At 42.3% G+C, this 21,247-nt stretch overlaps 1 gene segment (V, D, J or C); it reads right to left on the bottom strand.

Moving 5' to 3' along the window:
- Positions 1-532: 532 nt before the first annotated feature.
- LOC149972170 (M1-specific T cell receptor beta chain-like) lies at positions 533-12,051 on the bottom strand. The segment is given in 6 exon segments: positions 533-1,781; positions 3,207-3,313; positions 6,221-6,247; positions 6,396-6,749; positions 10,571-10,614; positions 11,639-12,051. Coding segments are annotated over 6 exon segments (579 nt in total).
- Positions 12,052-21,247: the final 9,196 nt, after the last annotated feature.

Here is a 21,247-nt window from a genome sequence, read left to right as displayed (position 1 = left end):
GTATATGTAATTGTATATGTAATTGTATATGTAATTGTATAAGTAATTGTATAAGTAATTGTATATGTAATTGTATAAGTAATTGTATATGTAATTGTATAAGTAATTGTATATGTAATTGTATATGTAATTGTATATGTATGTATATGTAATTGTATATGTAATTGTATAAGTAATTGTATATGTAATTGTATAAGTAATTGTATATGTAATTGTATATGTATGTATATGTAATTGTATATGTAATTGTATAAGTAATTGTATATGTAATTGTATATGTAATTGTATATGTAATTGTATATGTAATTGTATATGTAATTGTATATGTAATTGTATAAGTAATTGTATATGTAATTGTATATGTAATTGTATATGTAATTGTATATGTAATTGTATATGTAATTGTATATGTAATTGTATAAGTAATTGTATATGTAATTGTATATGTAATTGTATATGTAATTGTATATGTAATTGTATATGTAATTGTATATGTATGTATATTGTGTAAATAAAAATAGGGACCACAATGGAAATAAGTCCCAGACTTTATTGTGCAATCCCAGTCACTTAATAAAATAATACATTTTAAATAATGTGTGTATATATATATATGTATTTTTTTTTTACAGACAAATAAAATCAATCAATCAATCCGTACTGTGCAGTGGCCAATCGATGAATGAAAAGAGACATTGTTCCAAAACACTAGAAAGTTTAATGACACTAGGAGATTGTCAAGCCAAGCCTTCAATACTGGGTAAGTCTACAAGGTAGGAAGGGATGTATTTTCTGTTTGTTCAAAACACAAACCATGATATCGAAGTGCTCGAAGTTGGTTTGTTTTGTTAATTGGTTGTCAAACCTGTCGGTGGAAGATTTGTTGAATATATTTTATATAAATATGGCATCAAAATGTTGAAACTCTGATTTCCCCCTAGCTGATCATGGTCTGCCTCCGTCTCTGATCGTAATGTGATGAAACAGGCAGGGAGAGGGAGCTCGTCTGTGGTGGTCGGTGAACCCTCAACCTTCTGGCCCAAAGCCCTGCGTGGCATCAACTGTGCCAGAAAAGCAGACTGAAGTGGCAAAGTCAATATCCACGTTTATAAAAACAGGGTTGCTACAGTTCTTGTTATTTGTGGTCGTAAACATTATATTGAGTTAATTCTATGAGGGGGGAGGGTCGTGGAAATATTTGTAACTGTGGAGAGGTACATTTTGATCTGTCCCTAATTATATACCGTTTATTATTCACAAACTAACATTTAGAAAATGGAAAGCAAAGTGTATTGATACATAATCTACTGTAATTACTGGAAAAACAAACACATTGATTTTGTAAGTTAATGGAAAGATTGTTTTGGCTGAATTTATTTAAATATACATTTAAATTGCCAGTTCATGTTCATAGGAGATTCTTAAAAGCACATCTTCACATAGACAGGGCAATAAAGAGATACTGGCAACAATAAGCACAATGGACAATACAATTATATGCAGGGGCAGACTGGGACCAGAAACCGGCCCAGGCATTTCTAACACACCTGCCCATGTTTTTCTTTAAGACCCTCTTTACTAGACAAATTATTATTATTTTGCTAAAAAAAAAAAGCCAATTTAGACAGGCCCACTGGGCTAAAGATGAATCGGTCCATCTGGCATTTGCCAGAATTGCCCATTTGCCAGTCCATTCTTGATCACATGGAAGAATCAACACCCATGCAGGACATCCTCCTTGGGCCACTTGTATTCCGTTAAATCTGTTTCTCTGAGGAGCCCTGCATGTGAAAAACAGACACAGAGATACAGGATGAAGACAGTATGGTGTCTGTATGGGAACACAGAGATACAGGATGAAGACAGTATGGTGTCTGTATGGAAACACAGAGATACAGGATAAAGACAGTATGGTGTCTGTATGGAAACACAGAGATACAGGATAAAGACAGTATGGTGTCTGTATGGAAACACAGAGATACAGGATAAAGACAGTATGGTGTCTGTATGGTGTCTGTATGGAAACACAGAGATACAGGATAAAGACAGTATGGTGTCTGTATGGAAACACAGAGATACAGGATAAAGACAGTATGGTGTCTGTATGGTGTCTGTATGGAAACACAGAGATACAGGATAAAGACAGTATGGTGTCTGTATGGAAACACAGAGATACAGGATAAAGACAGTATGGTGTCCACAGAAATAGAATCAAGGTTTTATTTATATGATGGTGTCAGGATCAAACCTTTATTAGCCCATAGCTAACCTGATCCCAGATCTGTTTGTGCTGTCTTGTCAACTCCTATGTTCATTACCTAGCCTGGTCCCAGATCTGTTTGTGTTGTCTTGTCAACTCCTATGGTCGTTAACTAGCCTGGTCCCAGATCTGTTTGTTCTGTCCTGCGTATCCCGCCTGCCTGTCATGTGACATCCCACTGGGCTCAAACTGATTGAATCAACGTTGTTTCAACGTATTGTGACGTGGAATCTACGTAGAATAATACGTAGTATGTAATATATATTTTTTTGGGGGGGGGTGAAATTTAAATCACAGGATTGTGTCATTATGGTAAACTAATTTCAACATAAACAAAATATGTTGAATTTTGATCGATTTAAAACAATATCAGATATTCAAGGTCAGGGTCACTATCAGAAACAAAAACATTATGCTGGGCAGCCCCTCCTACTGGAGAGTTCATCTGTCTTCCATCCCAGGTTTTAACCCAGTCACGCTTAGCTATGCTATTTTTCACTGATTATGACCTCTGTGCTATCGTGGGATGGATCGTTGAGAGATCTCCGCTTAAAATCAAAATAGAATCTCAAATGGCATTGATCATTTGTACCGTGTGCTATAATGTAACTCTCAACTGCAATCCAGCTCATGTGGTTGTTCTATTAGATGAAGCCCAGTGATAACACAAATCAGACACACTGGGAATTCAACTAACTTTTGGCTGTCTTTTTTGATTGGGTGAACATAAATTGTAATCTGATTGATCAACGTCTAAACCAAATATTTCCCAATTATCCACGTTGAAACGACGTGGTGTGCCCAGTGGGATCTGTTTGTGTGGTCACTGTCAACCTGACCATAGGAGTTGGCAAGACCGTACGAAACTGATCTGGGACTCCTTTAGCACAAGGCAGAGATAGAAGAGGAGAGAGATGAACCTTTATCATATTTGCAGCGAACTCACCTGGAACTTCCAAATCATAACCATGACGACCAGGCCATAGAAGGTACTCTTAGCGATGAAGATGCCGTAGGCCAGCTTGGCAGTCTGGGTGCTCTTCACGTAGTAATCTGCAAGGACAATAATACATTCAAATTACCTTGATTAAGGTGGTATCAGATGATATTGTTAGCAGATCATCCATTGAGAAAAATACAGCACAACCAATGATCTAGGTTAGTGTTTCTTGGCCCTGGGATCCAACTAATGATCTAGGCCAGTGTTTCTGGGTCCTGGGGATCCAACCAATGATCTAGGCCAGTGTTCCTTGGTCCTGGGGATATAACCAATGATCTAGGCCAGTGTTTCCTGGTCCTAGGGATCCAACCAATGATCTAGGCCAGTGTTTCTGGGTCCTGGGGATCCAACCAATGATCTAGGCCAATGTTTCTTGATCCTGGGGATATGAAATATGACCCTTTGGGTCCATAACCCTAACCCATAACCTTAACCCTTAACTCTAACCCTAACCCCTAACCCCTAACCCCTAACCCTAATCCCTAACCCTAACCCTAACCCTAACACTAACCCCTAACCCTAACCCCTAACCCTAACCCTAACCCTAAGACCTAACCCTAACCCCTAAACCCTAACCCAGGACCAGGAAAATCCTGATATACACTGCAGGTCATCAGTACAGTATGTAGGTCATCAGTATGCAGGTCGTCAGTACAGTATGCAGGTCATCAGTACAGTATGCAGGTCATCAGTATGCAGGTCATTAGTATGCAGGTCATCAGTACAGTATGTAGGTCATCAGTACAGTATACAGGTCATCAGTACAGTATGCAGGTCATCAGTACAGTATGCAGGTCATCAGTATGCAGGTCGTTAGTACAGTATGCAGGTCATCAGTACAGTATGCAGGTCATCAGTACAGTATGCAGGTCATCAGTATGCAGGTCATTAGTATGCAGGTCATCAGTACAGTATGTATGTCATCAGTACAGTATGCAGGTCATCAGTACAGTATGCAGGTCATCAGTATGCAGGTCATCAGTATGTAGGTCATCAGTATGCAGGTCATCAGTATGTAGGTCATCAGTTTGCAGGTCATCAGTATGCAGGTCATCAGTATGCAGGTCATTAGTACAGTATGCAGGTCATCAGTATGCAGGTAATCAGTATGCAGGTCATCAGTATGTAGGTCATCAGTATGCAGATCATCAGTATGTAGGTCATCAGTATGCAGGTCATCAGTATGCAGGTCATCAGTATGCAGGTCATCAGTACAGTATGCAGGTCATCAGTATACAGGTCATCAGTACAGTATGTAGGTCATCAGTATGCAGGTCATCAGTATGCAGGTCATCAGTATGCAGGTCATCAGTATACAGGTCATCAGTACAGTATGCAGGTCATCAGTATGTAGGTCATCAGTATGCAGGTCATCAGTATGCAGGTCATCAGTATGTAGGTCATCAGTATGCAGGTCATCAGTATGTAGGTCATCAGTCTGCAGGTCATCAGTACAGTATGCAGGTCATCAGTACAGTACGCAGGTCACCAGTACAGTATGCAGGTCATCAGTATGCAGGTCATCAGTATGCAGGTCATCAGTACAGTATGCAGGTCATCAGTACAGTACGCAGGTCACCAGTACAGTATGCAGGTCATCAGTATGCAGGTCATCAGTATGCAGGTCATCAGTACAGTATGCAGGTCATCAGTATGCAGGTCATCAGTACAGTATGCAGGTCATCAGTACAGTACGCAGGTCACCAGTACAGTATGCAGGTCATCAGTATGCAGGTCATCAGTATGTAGGTCATCAGTGCAGTATTCAGGTCATCAGTATGCAGGTCATCAGTATGCAGGTCATCAGTATGCAGGTCATCAGTACAGTATGCAGGTCATCAGTATGTAGGTCATCAGTATGTAGGTCTTCAGTGCAGTATGCAGGTCATCAGTATGCAGGTCATCAGTATGTTGGTCATCAGTATGCAGGTCATCAGTACAGTATGCAGGTCATCAGTACAGTATGCAGGTCATCAGAACAGTATGCAGGTCATCAGTACAGTATGCAGGTCATCAGTATGCAGGTCATCAGAACAGTATGTAGGTCATCAGTACAGTATGTAGGTCATCAGTACAGTATGTAGGTCATCAGTACAGTATGCAGGTCATCAGTATGCAGGTCATCAGTATGTAGGTCATCAGTACAGTATGCAGGTCATCAGTACAGTATGTAGGTCATCAGTACAGTATATAGGTCATCAGTACAGTATGCAGGTCATCAGTATGCAGGTCATCAGTACAGTATGCAGGTCGTCAGCATGCAGGTCATCAGTACAGTATGCAGGTCATCAGTACAGTATGCAGGTCATCAGTTTGCAGGTCATCAGTATACAGGTCATCAGTACAGTATGCAGGTCATCAGTATGCAGGTCATCAGTACAGTATGCAGGTCATCAGTACAGAATGCAGGTCATCAATACAGTATGCAGGTCATCAGTATGCAGGTCATCAGTATAGTATGCAGGTCATCAGTATGCAGGTCATCAGTACAGTATGCAGGTCATCAGTATGCAGGTCATCAGTACAGTATGCAGGTCATCAGTACAGTATGCAGGTCATCAGTATGCAGGTCATCAGTACAGTATGCAGGTCATCAGTACAGTATGCAGGTCATCAGTATGCAGGTCATCAGTATGCAGGTCATCAGTACAGTATGCAGGTCATCAGTATGCAGGTCATCAGTACAGTATGCAGGTCATCAGTATGCAGGTCATCAGTATGCAGGTCATCAGTACAGTATGCAGGTCATCAGTATGCAGGTCATCAGTACAGTATGCAGGTCATCAGTATGCAGGTCATCAGTATGCAGGTCATCAGTACAGTATGCAGGTCATCAGTACAGTATGCAGGTCATCAGTACAGTATGCAGGTCATCAGTACAGTATGCAGGTCATCAGTATGCAGGTCATCAGTATGCTGGTCATCAGTACAGTATGCAGGTATAAAATGGGCACATTTACCTGTCGTTATCTCTCCCCCACTTTGACCTGAAAGAAACAAAGAAGGAGAGTTTCAGATGAGATTATACACCACGGCACCACTTAGACATTGGGGAATGCATTGAAGCTTCAAAACTAGTGTACTAGTTCAGTCAAATCTCTTTCTTCTCAGAAACAGTGTTCATTGTTTTATTACCTTGGAGATCTCCACTAATGGTGTCATTAGTCACTCTTATATTGTCAGTCCCATCGTAAAAGCTGACAATGCAGGTGAATCTGTTCTCTGGTTTGTGCCATTCATTGGCTGGGACTCTCAGTCTGCTGGTGATACTGTATAAACCATCTTTATCCCACAAGGCCCTGTTGTCGGTCCCGGCACCTTCAGTTCTGTTGACATTGTTGACTTGCCAGAAGACCGTGACGTGGTCGGGGTAGAAGCGGGTGGCTACACACACTAGGGTCTTCTTCTTCTTCTTGTTTCTATCTTCACACTCCTTAGCGGAGGGTGCTAGGACTTTCACTGTGGGTTCAGTGACTTTGATGTTTGGATCTGCATGGAGAAAACAGTGGAGTATTTTAACACTCAATCAATGGCTCTGTTTGCTGTCGACATCATACCTGAACCCGAGTGCTTTAAAACACAGTTCATCACAAAATGAATCAATGAGAGAGTTCATCACAAAATGAATCAATGAGAGAGTTCATCACAAAATGAATCAATGAGAGAGTTAATCACAAAATGAATCAATGAGACAGTTCATCACAAAATGAATCAATGAGACAGTTCATCACAAAATGAATCAATGAGAGAGTTCATCACAAAATGAATCAATGAGAGAGTTCATCACAAAATGAAAATGAGAGAGTTCATCACAAAATGTCATTAATCAATAAATGTATGCCAAGTCAATCACATAGAAACACATTCTTACAGAATTCTTACAGTATTAATATTACTACAGTATTATTACAGTATTCTTACAGTATTCTTATAGTATCATTATTACTACAGTATTCTTACAGTATTCTTATAGTATCATTATTACTACAGTATTCTTATAGTATCATTATTACTACAGTAGTATTACAGTATTCCTCTTACAATATTCTTACAGTATTATAACAGTATTCTTATAGTATTATAACAGTATTCTTGCAGTATTATAACAGTATTCTTACAGTATTGTAACAGTATTACTACATTATTCTAACAGTATTCTTACAGTATTGTAACAGTATTACTACAGTATTCTAACAGTATTCTTACAGTATTCTTACAGTATTACTACAGTATTCTTGCAGTATTCTAACAGTATTACTACAGTATTCTTACAGTGTTACTACAGGTTCTACCAGTATTACAGTTTTCTACCAGTATTACTACAGTATTAGTACAGTATTCTTACAGTATTCTAACAGTATTACAGTATTCTACCAGTATTACTACAGTATTACTACAGTATTCTAACAGTATTACAGTATTCTACCAGTATTACAGTATTCTAACAGTATTACTACAGTATTATAACAGTATTACTACAGTATTATAACAGTATTACAGTTTTCTTACCCAGAACTGTTAGCTTAGTTCCCTCTCCAAAGTAGGCAGCATTAGCACCAGAGCACACCACATCTTCACAGACAGAAAACCAAGAGGATTCTAGCTACCCATTGGTGTATTTGCAGTAGTTTGGCTTGTAGCAAAGGAAGTAATACCGTATTTCTAAGCATGTCTATGTCGACAGAGCATAGGGCTAATTCACTTTATCATTAGCTCTTTGTACAGCTTAAATGTCCCCCCCCCCTGAATATTTTCATGCTCAACTATGCCAGGAATGCAAAGCAAACAAACCCCTTAATTAAACAATTATTTCATGATGATGTATTTGCAATATTTTTTTAAAGAAAGTTGAAAAGCTGAATCCCTTACCTAGAACAGTGAGTCTGGTACCTGGACCAAACTCTGCCTTATCCGTGTACCACAGAGACATACCATGCTCTACATTACAGACACTGGATGACATCTGACACAGATCTGTTACTTTGCCTCTTCTGAACTGTTATGCACTTCCATTCAAACTGATACAACACCACAATATATATTCATTACAAACCAAACACCTGAGGAATTGGAACATTGTTTTATAAACCATAAAGATATTTTCTCTCCATCTCTGGTTCACACACCGGATTAAAAAAATTAGACAACGTCTCTTTCAGTAACAGATAAACCCATCAGACGGCAAAGATAACAGATGACAGAATCAGTTTTCTCACCCAGAACTGTGAGTTTGGTGCCGTTGCCGAAGTACGCCTGGTTGGTGTTCACACTGATACAGAGCTACAGAAATAACCCCTCCTCACCACTCAGTACTAGCAGAGTTTAGCTGTAGCCTTTACATCCCCAACCTGCTGTCTTTGGTTGTTGGATTTAGTTATTCTATGAAATGTAATGACATCACAAAATCATTTCCAGATTATGTAGAGATGAAATGGATCATTGTTTTGACCGAAGTACCTAAGACTGTGTCTGGTTCCACTGCTAAGGAACCTCTTCTCCTCTAGCTGATAGGCATTATAATGAAGGCAGACTGTGTCTGGTTCCACTGCTAAGGAACCTCTTCTCCTCTAGCTGATAGGCATTATAATGAAGGCAGACTGTGTCTGGTTCCACTGCTAAGGAACCTCTTCTCCTCTAGCTGATAGGCATTATAATGAAGGAAGACTGTGTCTGGTTCCACTGCTAAGGAACCTCTTCTCCTCTAGCTGATAGGCATTATAATGAAGGCAGACTGTGTCTGGGCACGGAGCCAGACAGCTTTATAACCATGATGATTGGAGCACATAACTAATGCATTTACTGTGATCCATTCAAATACAGTCTCTTACTTTAACACCATTTAGACGTATAGTCAAATCCGATATTTTCTATATTGCCAAATGTAAAAATGTTTTGGTCTTTGTTATTCCCTCGTGTACATTTATCAGATAGAGTCCACAACAGTTCATTGTTCGTTTTCTTACCCAAAACGGTGAGTTTGGTGCCGGCTCCAAAATATGCCTCAGAGTACGAGCACAGAGACACAAAGCAGTATCTTTACTGTCACTCTGACTTTGTTTCGACTCCATCTTTGTTACTCTGTAACAAAGTTATTCAAAAACTCTTCACAGGACCTCTGAGACATTCAGCTGAGTGTAGTTAAATCTGACATAGTTTACAACCAAATCAATTATGGGGACTATTTTACAAATTAAATTCAAGTGCGTTCCACCTCGACCAATCTTTAGGTCACATTCCAAACCATGAATATCAACCACACACTGTAACCTACAGACTGTAGCCATAAGATATAAAGGTGTTTAAATGACATGTAGTTTTTAAAAATCCCAATCAGGTGCCAACGTTATATTATGTTGGTGTGTTGTCTCACCTAGAACAGTTAACCGGGTTCCTCCACCGAAGTCAGCCTGGCCGACACCACCAGCACAGTGGATTTACTCCACCTGTATGTAACCACGTCAGGAGGACGATCGATAGATACCACCCAGTCATTCTGTTACAGTACCATTCTCTAATAAACTTTACAACCACCTACATTATAACCACATGGTTTACATGGTTTATAACCAACAGCTTACTGCTCTTTTTTTCAGTGTCTTTTCTCACCTAGAACAGTTAACCGGGTTCCTCCACCGAAGTAAGCCTGGCCGACACCATTAGCACAGTACAGTGGAACACTGCTCTATTATAGATATACAGTATAGACGTGCTGAGCCTGGCCCCATTAACACAGTACAGTGGAATACTGCTCTAGTATAGATATACAGTATAGACGTGCTGAGCCTGGCCCCATTAACACAGTACAGTGGGATACTGCTCTAATATAGATATACAGTATAGACGTGCTGAGCCTGGCCCCATTAACACAGTACAGTGGAACACTGCTCTAGTATAGATATACAGTATAGACGTGCTGAGCCTGGCCCCATTAACACAGTACAGTGGGATACTGCTCTAATATAGATATATAGACGTGCTGAGCCTGGCCCCATTAACACAGTACAGTGGGATACTGCTCTAATATAGATATATAGACGTGCTGAGCCTGGCACCATTAACACAGTACAGTGGGATACTGCTCTAGTCAAGCAAGTCCTTTTCTCGTCAACTTTAAATCGTACTTGGCCTTCGATAACTGTATTGGTCAAGACGTCCTACCGATCAACACAGCGTTTCAACCAGTTAAACAAGACCGACACAGATGACTCAAACATACTGTAATACTACGCTATCAAATCTCTTCTCACGAGCATGTTGTCTCACTCACATTCATTGTCCGTATGCCAAACATAGTGTACGGGATCACTTACCGAGAACTGTTAATTTGGTGCCTTGTCCAAAATAGGCCTCATAGTTGGCACAGTGTACAGGCTTAACATCAAAAAGCATTGAGTGGAGTAACACTAGTATGAACTAATCTAATGTACTGAATCTAGAATCAACTAACTCCTCACATCACCAAACCCCTAAACCACAAATAGAGACCCATTAGTTCCATCATGGTGAATATTCTCTTACCCAGAACAGTCAGTTTGGTTCCCGCTCCAAAGAATGCAGGATTATAGTTGTCACAGTGCGGACATACTGAGCAGTAATGTGCCAACCAGTAGCTACTGAACTTGTCTACGCATTTGTCATCTAACATAATAACCGCTTTTTACGACTTGCCAATTGTTCAAATGAACTATTAGATCCATAAACATAACATTGTCAGGTACAGTAAGTAAATCAATTAGGAAGTATTTACCTAAAACAGTGAGTTTGGTTCCATTGCCAAAGAAGGCTGGTTGGTTTGAAGTCACAGTGTTTTCACATCAACCATTTAGTTCAGCTGAATCATAGACACTAATCAAACATCTCCAGGGTCACAGATCTATATTAATGTCGTTCATCTGAAGTGAACTTACCTAAAACAGTGAGTTTGGTTCCATTCCCAAAGTAGGCCTCTCTTCCAGTGTCACATTGTTTTCCTCCTCTTCCAAAAATACCTCAGATCTCTTTGTCATTCAGCCTCAAGGGAATATGAACAGAGATACTCAGAGATACTCAGAGATACTCTAAAAATAACTACTGAGTTCAGCAAAACATTTGAGGAGATTTTATGGTCAAACATGAATCAAACCAACTCCCTTATGTAACTAAATCTGACTTCATAAGTTTGTTGTCTTGTCCAGGAAAATGCTCCCAATAAAGTAGATTTTATAATCCTGAAGACTGGTTGAAATCTTGTTTTATCCTTCAGTATTATCAAAACATCTCTCCAGACTCCTCGACAGTCTGTAGTAGTGTGTGAGTAGGCCCCAGACCTGCCCTGTATGGAAGTGAATGGTAGGAGGTTTTTGTACGGCGTCTCTATGTAAATATATCACCGTGGCCCCCTGTCCCCACAGTGTGAAAGCATCACACAAAAACACTCGTTCTGTTCTTTCTGTTGTTTATTTCCCCTCCCCTGTTCTCTCTCTGTATCTCTCTCACCATCTCAGTCTCTCAGTATCTGTCTGCAGCAGCAGGTGCCTCGGCATGGAGGGTTACTGCAATTGGATCCTGACCCTATAAATAGAACATCAAATTCATGATTTGAATAATAAACATTTACATTTGGATATTTACTTTTTTCTCTCTATTGAAAAAAGACAATGTAAAAAGACAATATCCAAATGTAATGTTTATAATTAATATTATGGCATTCTACTGTTGTTACTGGAATGGGATCCTGATCCAAACTGACAGCTTCTATTTCCGTCAGCAGTACTAAGAAAAGCAGCAGGGAGGAGAGGATGGGGAGGAGAGGAGGAGGAGAGGAGGGGGAGGAGAGGAGGAGGAGGAGGAGATGGAGGATGTGGAGAGGAGGGGGAGAGGAGGAGAGGAGAGGAGGAGGGGGAGGAGAGGAGGAGGAGAGGAAGAGGGGGATGAGGAGAGGAGGAGGGGGAGGAGAGGAGGAGAAGAGGGGGAGGAGATGAGGAGGAGGGAGAGGAGAGCAGGAGGAGGAAGAGGAGGAGGAGAGGAGGGGGAGGAGAGGAGGAGGAGAGGAGGGGGAGGAGAGGAGGGGGAGGAGAGGAGGAGGAGAAGAGGAGGGGGAGGAGAGGAGGAGGAGAAGAGGGGGAGGAGATGAGGAGGAGGGGGAGGAGAGCAGGAGGAGGAGGAGGAGGAGAGGAGGAGGGGGAGGAGAGGAGGAGGAGGAGAGGAGGTGGAGGAGGTGGAGGAGGAGAGGAGAGGAGAGGAGAGGAGAGGAGAGGAGAGGAGAGGAGAGGAGAGGAGAGGAGAGGAGAGGAGAGGAGAGGAGGGAAGGACAGGTTAATGTTTTTTTTAAATCTAAAAATGTAAATGACAGCTGTCTAAGTCACAGCCCTGTCCCCTCTCCCTCTCCTCTCCCCCTGCCATGCTGCATCAGGTGACAGTAACAGCCTATCATAGAGCAGGGCTGACAAGATCCAGTCTTAAACTTGCACTACCTTCTAACTTGATTCTAATTGCATTTGATCATATCTTTTTTCTTTCTTTATTTTTTATTCAACCTTTATTTAACTGGTAGGAGGTATCTGCTTTAGTGACAGTATCATTATATTGTGGAATGGTTTGTATAAAAGGTATATATGTATTTAGGGATAATCTTAAATGTGTTTCTTTTGTTTTATATCTCAAGCCAGTGGAATTGAATTGAAAAGGATACTATCGAATTCTGGCGTGACTTTGTGCAATCCCACAGTTTCCCTCCAGAGGTCAGTGTAGGATCATCTCTGAGAAATGTCTCCCTTTTTAATCGAAGAGCTTCATTTGATATCAAGGGTAGGCTTATATACTAGCAGTGGTGGAAAAAGTACCCAGTTGTCATACTTGAGTAAAAGTAAAGACACCTTCATAGAAAATGATTCAAGTAACAATGAAAGTCACCCAGTAAAATACTACTTGAGTATAAGCCTAAAAGTATTTGGTTTAAAATATACTTAGGTATCAAAAGTAAAAGTATAAATAATTTCAAATTCCTTATATTAAGCAAACCAGATGGCACTATTTGATTTGGTATTTTATCTAGTTAGCCAGGGGCACACTCCAACACTCAGACAGTGTGTTTAGTGAGTCCTCCAGACCAGAGGCAGTAGAGATGACCAGGGATGTTCTCTGTTTAGTGAGTCCTCCAGATCAGAGGCAGTACGGATGACCAGGGATGTTCTCTGTTTAGTGAGTCCTCCAGATCAGAGGCAGTAGGGATGACCAGGAATGTTCTCTGTTTAGTGAGTCCTCCAGATCAGAGGCAGTAGAGAGGACCAGGGATGTTCTCTGTTTAGTGAGTCCTCCAGATCAGAGGCAGTAGTGATGACCAGGGATGTTCTCTGTTTAGTGAGTCCTCCAGATCAGAGGCAGTAGGGAGGACCAGGGATGTTCTCTGTTTAGTGAGTCCTCCAGATCAGAGGCAGTAGGGATGTCCAGGGATGTTCTCTGTTTAGTGAGTCCTCCAGATCAGAGGCAGTAGGGAGGACCAGGGATGTTCTCTGTTTAGTGAGTCCTCCAGATCAGAGGCAGTAGTGATGACCAGGGATGTTCTCTGTTTAGTGAGTCCTCCAGATCAGAGGCAGTAGTGATGACCAGGGATGTTCTCTGTTTAGTGAGTCCTCCAGATCAGAGGCAGTAGGGAGGACCAGGGATGTTCTCTGTTTAGTGAGTCCTCCAGATCAGAGGCAGTAGGGAGGACCAGGGATGTTCTCTGTTTAGTGAGTCCTCCAGATCAGAGGCAGTAGGGAGGACCAGGGATGTTCTCTGTTTAGTGAGTCCTCCAGATCAGAGGCAGTAGTGATGACCAGGGAAGTTCTCTGTTTAGTGAGTCCTCCAGATCAGAGGCACTAGGGAGGACCAGGGATGTTCTCTGTTTAGTGAGTCCTCCAGATCAGAGGCAGTAGGGATGTCCAGGGATGTTCTCTGTTTAGTGAGTCCTCCAGATCAAAGGCAGTAGGGAGGACCAGGGATGTTCTCTGTTTAGTGAGTCCTCCAGATCAGAGGCAGTAGGGATGACCAGGGATGTTCTCTGTTTAGTGAGTCCTCCAGATCAGAGGCAGTAGGGAGGACCAGGGCTGTTCTCTGTTTAGTGAGTCCTCCAGATCAGAAGCAGTAGGGATGACCAGGGATGTTCTCTGTTTAGTGAGTCCTCCAGATCAGAGGCAGTAGGGAGGACCAGGGATGTTCTCTTGATAAGTGTGTGAATTAGACCATGTTCCTGTCCTGCTAAGCATTCAAAATGTAACAAGTACTTTTGGGTGTCAGGGAAAATGTATGGAGTAAAAAGTACATCGCTTTCTTTAGGAATATAGTGAAGTAAAAGTACAATTTGCGAAAAATATAAATAGTAAAGTACAGATACCCCCAGAAAAACGACTTAAGTAGTACTTTAAAGTATTTTTACTGAAGTACTTTACACCACGGTATACTAGGAATACCTCCATGACAGTCAGAGAAACACCCATTGATTGTTCTATCTATTTATACAAAAAAACAATGTTTTAATGGAAATATTAGCTTTTTGTCTGAAGCTTGTTAGGGAAGATTCAGAATTTGTTGGTAACATATGTAAGATGTTTTATATTCATCAAATGTGTGTAAGTTAATTCTCATCAGAATGGTATTTTTGTGTAATTCTGTGGTGAGGTTGCAGTTATCTGTTCTATGTCAAAACTAAGTTGCCTGGGCCGCTGAGAGGGGAGAGGTCAAAGTGTCATCATGTGTAAACATATCTTTCACTCTCTACCTTTCCCATAGTGGGGAAAGGAAGGTTGCAGTGTCTGGAATCTCCTCTCCGTGAGTTTGTCCAGGAGGTTGTATTTTGAGTGGGTTGTATCTAAATGACAATTTGATATATGCCTGTTGATTTGGAGGATTGGTTTATGGTTCTGTGGTTTGGGAAAGGAGACAAAGCTGAACGATGAATTATGTCTATGCTGTCTTATCCTGTGTGTGTGTCTTTACTATAAAGGACCTCATTTACAATGTGGAAGGGGCTGTGATAGAATTCACTGAGAGACACTGAATTTATCTGAGAGTCACAGGGTTGTGATAGAGCTCATATAATTAAAGATGGACTTTTATAACTAACTCTGACTTGTGTGTGTGGTTTGCTCCCATGATTTGGTAAATAGAGGAAATTTCCACGACAAGCTGAAAAAGAAGGGAAATACAAAATGTAATTGTACTGATGTACTAACAAGGCTGTTCATCATTCATTACGCAGCTCGTCACCTGCTCGACTGATCTACTGCACTTCAACAACAGATGTCCTCACATTGGATGGGTTGATTAGGATTCAAACCTTCTCTCACACAGCCTAATACATACTCTTAGAGTTGGTTTACCCCATTAATGTACTTGGTAATGTACCTGGATAATAATATATCATTATAATGTAAACGCAGAAACAAACAGGAGACACGTCTTTACAGAAAATGATGCAGAAAAATTCATCCATGCTTTTGTCACTTCTAGGTTAGACTACTGCAATGCTCTACTTTCCGACTACCCGGATAAGGCAGTAAATATAATTCAGTTAGTGCTAAATACGGCTGCTAGAATCCTGACTAGAATAAAAAAAATTGATCATATTACTCCAGTGCTAGCCTCCCTACACTGGCTTCCTGTCAAGGCAAGGGCTGATTTCAAGGTTTTACTGCTAACCTACAAAGCATTACATGGGCTTGCTCCTACCTATCTCTCTGATTTGGTCCTGCCGTACATACCTACACGTACGCTACGGTCACAAGACGCAGGCCTCCTAATTGTCCCTAGAATTTCTAAACAAACAGCTGGAGGCAGGGCTTTCTCCTATAGAGCTCCATTTTTATGGAATGGTCTGCCTACCCATGTAAGAGACGCAAACTCGGTCTCAACCTTTAAGTCTTTACTGAAGACTCATCTCTTCAGTGGGTCATATGATTGAGTGTAGTCTGGCCCAGGAGTGGGAAGGTGAACGGAAAGGCTCTGGAGCAACGAACCGCCCTTGCTGTCTCTGCCTGGCCGGTTCCTCTCTCTCCACTGGGATTCTCTGCCTCTAACCCTATTACAGGGGCTGAGTCACTGGCTTACTGGGGCTCTCTCATGCCGTCCCTGGAAGGGGTGCGTCACCTGAGTGGGTTGATTCACTGATGTGGTCATCCTGTCTGGGTTGGCGCCCCCCCTTGGGTTGTGCCATGGCGGAGATCTTTGTGGGCTATACTCAGCCTTGTCTCAGGATGGTAAGTTGGTGGTTGAAGATATCCCTCTAGTGGTGTGGGGGCTGTGCTTTGGCAAAGTGGGTGGGGTTATATCCTTCCTGTTTGGCCCTGTCCGGGGGTGTCCTCGGATGGGGCCACAGCGTCTCCTGACCCCTCCTGTCTCAGCCTCCATTATTTATGCTGCAGTAGTTTATGTGTCGGGGGGCTAGGGTCAGTTTGTTATATCTGGAGTACTTCTCCTGTCCTATTCGGTGTCCTGTGTGAATTTAAGTGTGCTCTCTCTAATTCTCTCTTTCTCTCTTTCTTTCTCTCTCTCGGAGGACCTGAGCCCTAGGACCATGCCTCAGGACTACCTGACATGATGACTCCTTGCTGTCCCCAGTCCACCTGGCCATGCTGCTGCTCCAGTTTCAACTGTTCTGCCTTATCATTATTGGACCATGCTGGTCAATTATGAACATTTGAACATCTTGGCCATGTTCTGTTATAATCTCTACCCGGCACAGCCAGAAGAGGACTGGCCACCCCACATAGCCTGGTTCCTCTCTAGGTTTCATCCTAGGTTTTGGCCTTTCTAGGGAGTTTTTCCTAGCCACCGTGCTTCTACACCTGCATTGCTTGCTGTTTGGGGTTTTAGGCTGGGTTTCTGTACAGCACTTTGAGATATCAGCTGATGTACGAAGGGCAATATAAATACATTTGATTTGATTTGGATTTGATTTGATTTACAGAAACAGGAAACAGTCTTTACAGAAACACAAATAGGAGACAGTCTTTACAGAAACGCAAACAGGAGACAGTCTTTACAGAAACAGGAGCCAGTCTTTACAGAAACACAAACAGGAGACAGTCTTTACAGAAACAGGAGACAGTCTTTACAGCAACACAAACAGGAGACAGTCTTTACAGAAACACAAACAGGAGACAGTATTTACAGAAACAGGAGACAGTCTTTACAGAAACAGGAGACAGTCTTTACAGAAACACAAACAGGAGACAGTCTTTACAGAAACACAAACAGGAGACAGTCTTTACAGAAACACAAACAGGAGACAGTCTTTACAGAAACGCAAACAGGAGACAGTCTTTACAGAAACACAAACAGGAGACAGTCTTTACAGAAACACAAACAGGAGACAGTTTTTACAGAAACAGGAGACAGTCTTTACAGCAACACAAACAGGAGACAGTCTTTACAGAAAGAGGAGACAGTCTTTACAGAAACACAAACAAGAGACAGTCTTTACAGAAACACAAACAGGAGACAGTCTTTACAGAAACGCAAACAGGAGACAATCTTTACTGAAACAGAAGACAGTCTTTACAGAAACACAAACAGGAGACAGTCTTTACAGAAACAGGAGACAGTCTTTACAGAAACAGGAGACAGTCTTTACAGAAACACAAACAGGAGACAGTCTTTACAGAAACAGGAGACAGTCTTTACAGAAACACAAACAGGAGACAGTCTTTACAGAAACAGGAGACAGTCTTTACAGAAACACAAACAGGAGACAGTCTTTACAGAAACACAAACAGGAGACAGTCTTTACAGAAACACAAACAGGAGACAGTCTTTACAGAAACAGGAGACTAGCTACTAGTAGCTACTAACTAATCGTGGATGCATGACCTATTCTGTGATATATCTGGGTTAACTTGCTCATATCAAGCGACACATACCAGACCGTTTGTGGAAAGGTAAACATAACAATTAGTGGGCTCGCTTTTTAAGGATCCGACAGTGAAACTAAAATAGATTGGTAGCTAGCTGGTGAGACTTTCATTTATTTCCCAATTAATTTGTTGATCAAGCTGGGTTTCCTCAGTCATTTGGTAGGTGCCGGCGGCAGGAGCTAGCTAAACAGACAGCTCTGTAGAACATCTGTGTGACATCACGCACTCAAAAAGTCTCAACCAATCACCCGACTGTTTCTATGTCGAGAGTCATGAATATTCATGAAATTGTGTTGCCGGGCAATGATGGAGGTTAAACTAGCTAGCTATCTTGCTAAGTTAGTTTGGTAGCTAGCTGGTGAAAAGGGGTTGACATTAGTTAGTTAATAGACTATGGTTAAAAGCTTCCTTGTGTTGTGTGCCTTTTTCTGCAGTCCATATTTCTAGGCATCGTTTTGTTTGTGTCTAACAACGTTAGATACTGAACATAGCATTAGGTACATTCACGTTGGAACATGAATTACTAGCCCAACATAAGATATTCAGGTTGAGTACCGGGTGGTAGCCGGCTAGTAACAGTGTCTAAAGTTCAGACAGGATACTGGGCGGAGGCCGGCTAGTGGTGACTATTTTACAGTCTGATGGCCTGAGGACCGGTTCTAGTGAATGTTAGCTTACTTAGATGCAGCAAAGGAGCTTGTGAAAAAAGTTATGAATTCAATTAAATAATGAACCTGATGGACAAATGTCCTCCCGCTCCCACTGGTCTGGCTGTTTACTAACGTTACAGTCCTCTTCGGCTTGTGGAGGAAGGGGACTGGGTGGCGTGGCTGTCTAAGGCACTGCATCACAGTTCTAGAGGCGTCACTACAAACCCAGGTTCGATCACGGACTGTATCACAACCGGCTGTGATCTGGAGCCTCACAGGGCGGCGCACAATTGGCCCAGCGTCGTCCGGGTTAGTGGAGGGTTTGACCAGGGTAGGCCGTCATTGTAAATAAGGATTTGTTCTTAACTGACTTGCCAGGTTAAATACAATTTTAAAAAGAAGGTGGTAAGTATATTTTTGTCTGTGTGGGGGCCAATGCTGGGGTGGGCAAGGAGTCATGTACCCTCAATTTGCTGGCCCCTGTGCACATTCCTGATAGCAGAGGTATTGCTCCTCTGTCACCGGTTGGAGAGTAAGCTATGACCCGCTAGCTAACAACAGTTACCTAGCTACAACATAAACAAATACTATTCAAGCATTCTGTCCTGAATTCAATTGTGAATATTGCTGAGAATTTAACCAAATATATTGAACTTCTCTGTGGTTCAGGTGTCTCTGTTGACAACTTCTCTGCGTTTCAGGTGTCTCTGTTGCCAGGTTCTCTGTGGTTCGGGTGTCTCTGTTGACAACTTCTCTGTGGTTCGGGTGTCACTGTTGACAAGTTCTCTGTGGTTCGGATGTCTCTGTAGACAACTTCTCTGTGGTTCAGGTGTCTCTGTTGACAACTTCTCTGTGGTTCGGCTGTTTCTGTTGACAACTTCTCTGTGGTTCAGGTGTCTCTGTTGACAACTTCTCTGTGGTTCAGGTGTCTCTGTTGACAACTTCTCTGTGGTTCAGGTGTCTCTGTTGACAACTTCTCTGTGGTTCAGGTGTCTCTGTTGACAACTTCTCTGTGGTTCAGGTGTCTCTGTTGACAACTTGGTGGAATGTCTTGGAGGTCATTTCAAAAAGTGCCTATGAGATAATGCTAATATTTCGAACTCCCTTTTACCAAGAAAACTAGCCATCTGGAGACCATATAGGAGTTCTCAGCTGAGGTAACAAATGTCACAGGAATAATGGCGGAGAAAAGAGGAGGAGAAAAACTCTCTTTGACATGCATTGGCCAATCAAAATCTAATATAGATATGACGTATGACCTTAGAATCACTGACTAGGCCGGCGAGTAAGAGGTCACAAAACTCAAATCTGAACAGTTTTCTGATTTCAAAAATATTAACAGGAAGATGGTTTTTCTATTCAATCCATAACACTGAAGCGTTACAGATTCCGCAATCAAAATTTGAAAGGTATTTTTCCGATCCGATTGAGCCGACTGGTGTGGTTCACTGAATGTAGTCTCCGATAAAGCGGGAACATGGCTTTTCAATTTCAATCACGCTGTAAAGCTGAACTTCTGCGATGCGGATCGAAACGAGCCCTAAGTACAGAAGAAGACGGAGAGCCCTAAGTCCAGAAGAAGACGGAGAGCCCTAAGTCCAGGAGAAGACGGAGAGCCCTAAGTCCAGAAGAAGATGGAGAGCCCTAAGTCCAGAAGAAGACGGAGAGCCCTAAGTCCAGAAGAAGACAGAGAGCCCTAAGTCCAGGAGAAGACGGAGAGCCCTAAGTCCAGTAGAAGACGGAGAGCCCTAAGTCCAGGAGAAGACAGAGAGCCCTAAGTCCAGAAGAAGACGGAGAGCCCTAAGTCCAGAAGAAGATGGAGAGCCCTAAGTCCAGAAGAAGATGGAGAGCCCTAAGTCCAGAAGAAGACGGAGAGCCCTAAGTCCAGGAGAAGACGGAGAGCCCTAAGTCCAGGAGAAGACGGAGAGCCCTAAGTCCAGGAGAAGACGGAGAGCCCTAAGTCCAGTAGAAGACGGAGAGCCCTAAGTCCAGGAGAAGACAGAGAGCCCTAAGTCCAGAAGAAGACGGAGAGCCCTAAGTCCAGAAGAAGATGGAGAGCCCTAAGTCCAGAAGAAGATGGAGAGCCCTAAGTCCAGAAGAAGACGGAGAGCCCTAAGTCCAGGAGAAGACGGAGAGCCCTAAGTCCAGGAGAAGACGGAGAGCCCTAAGTCCAGGAGAAGACGGAGAGCCCTAAGTCCAGAAGAAGACGGAGAGCCCTAAGTCCAGAAGAAGATGGAGAGCCCTAAGTCCAGAAGAAGATGGAGAGCCCTAAGTCCAGAAGAAGACGGAGAGCCCTAAGTCCAGGAGAAGACGGAGAGCCCTAAGTCCAGGAGAAGACGGAGAGCCCTAAGTCCAGGAGAAGACGGAGAGCCCTAAGTCCAGGAGAAGACGGAGAGCCCTAAGTCCAGAAGAAGTCGGAGAGCCCTTAAGTCCAGAAGAAGACGGAGAGCCCTAAGTCTGGAGAAGA

This window comes from Oncorhynchus mykiss, chromosome 25, assembly GCF_057628025.1.
Source record: "Oncorhynchus mykiss isolate SJ-2025 chromosome 25, ASM5762802v1, whole genome shotgun sequence".
In the NCBI taxonomy this organism is placed as follows: Eukaryota; Metazoa; Chordata; class Actinopteri; order Salmoniformes; family Salmonidae; genus Oncorhynchus; species Oncorhynchus mykiss.
Note: the sequence above shows the minus strand (reverse complement) of the source record. Positions and strands in the feature narration are given on the sequence as shown.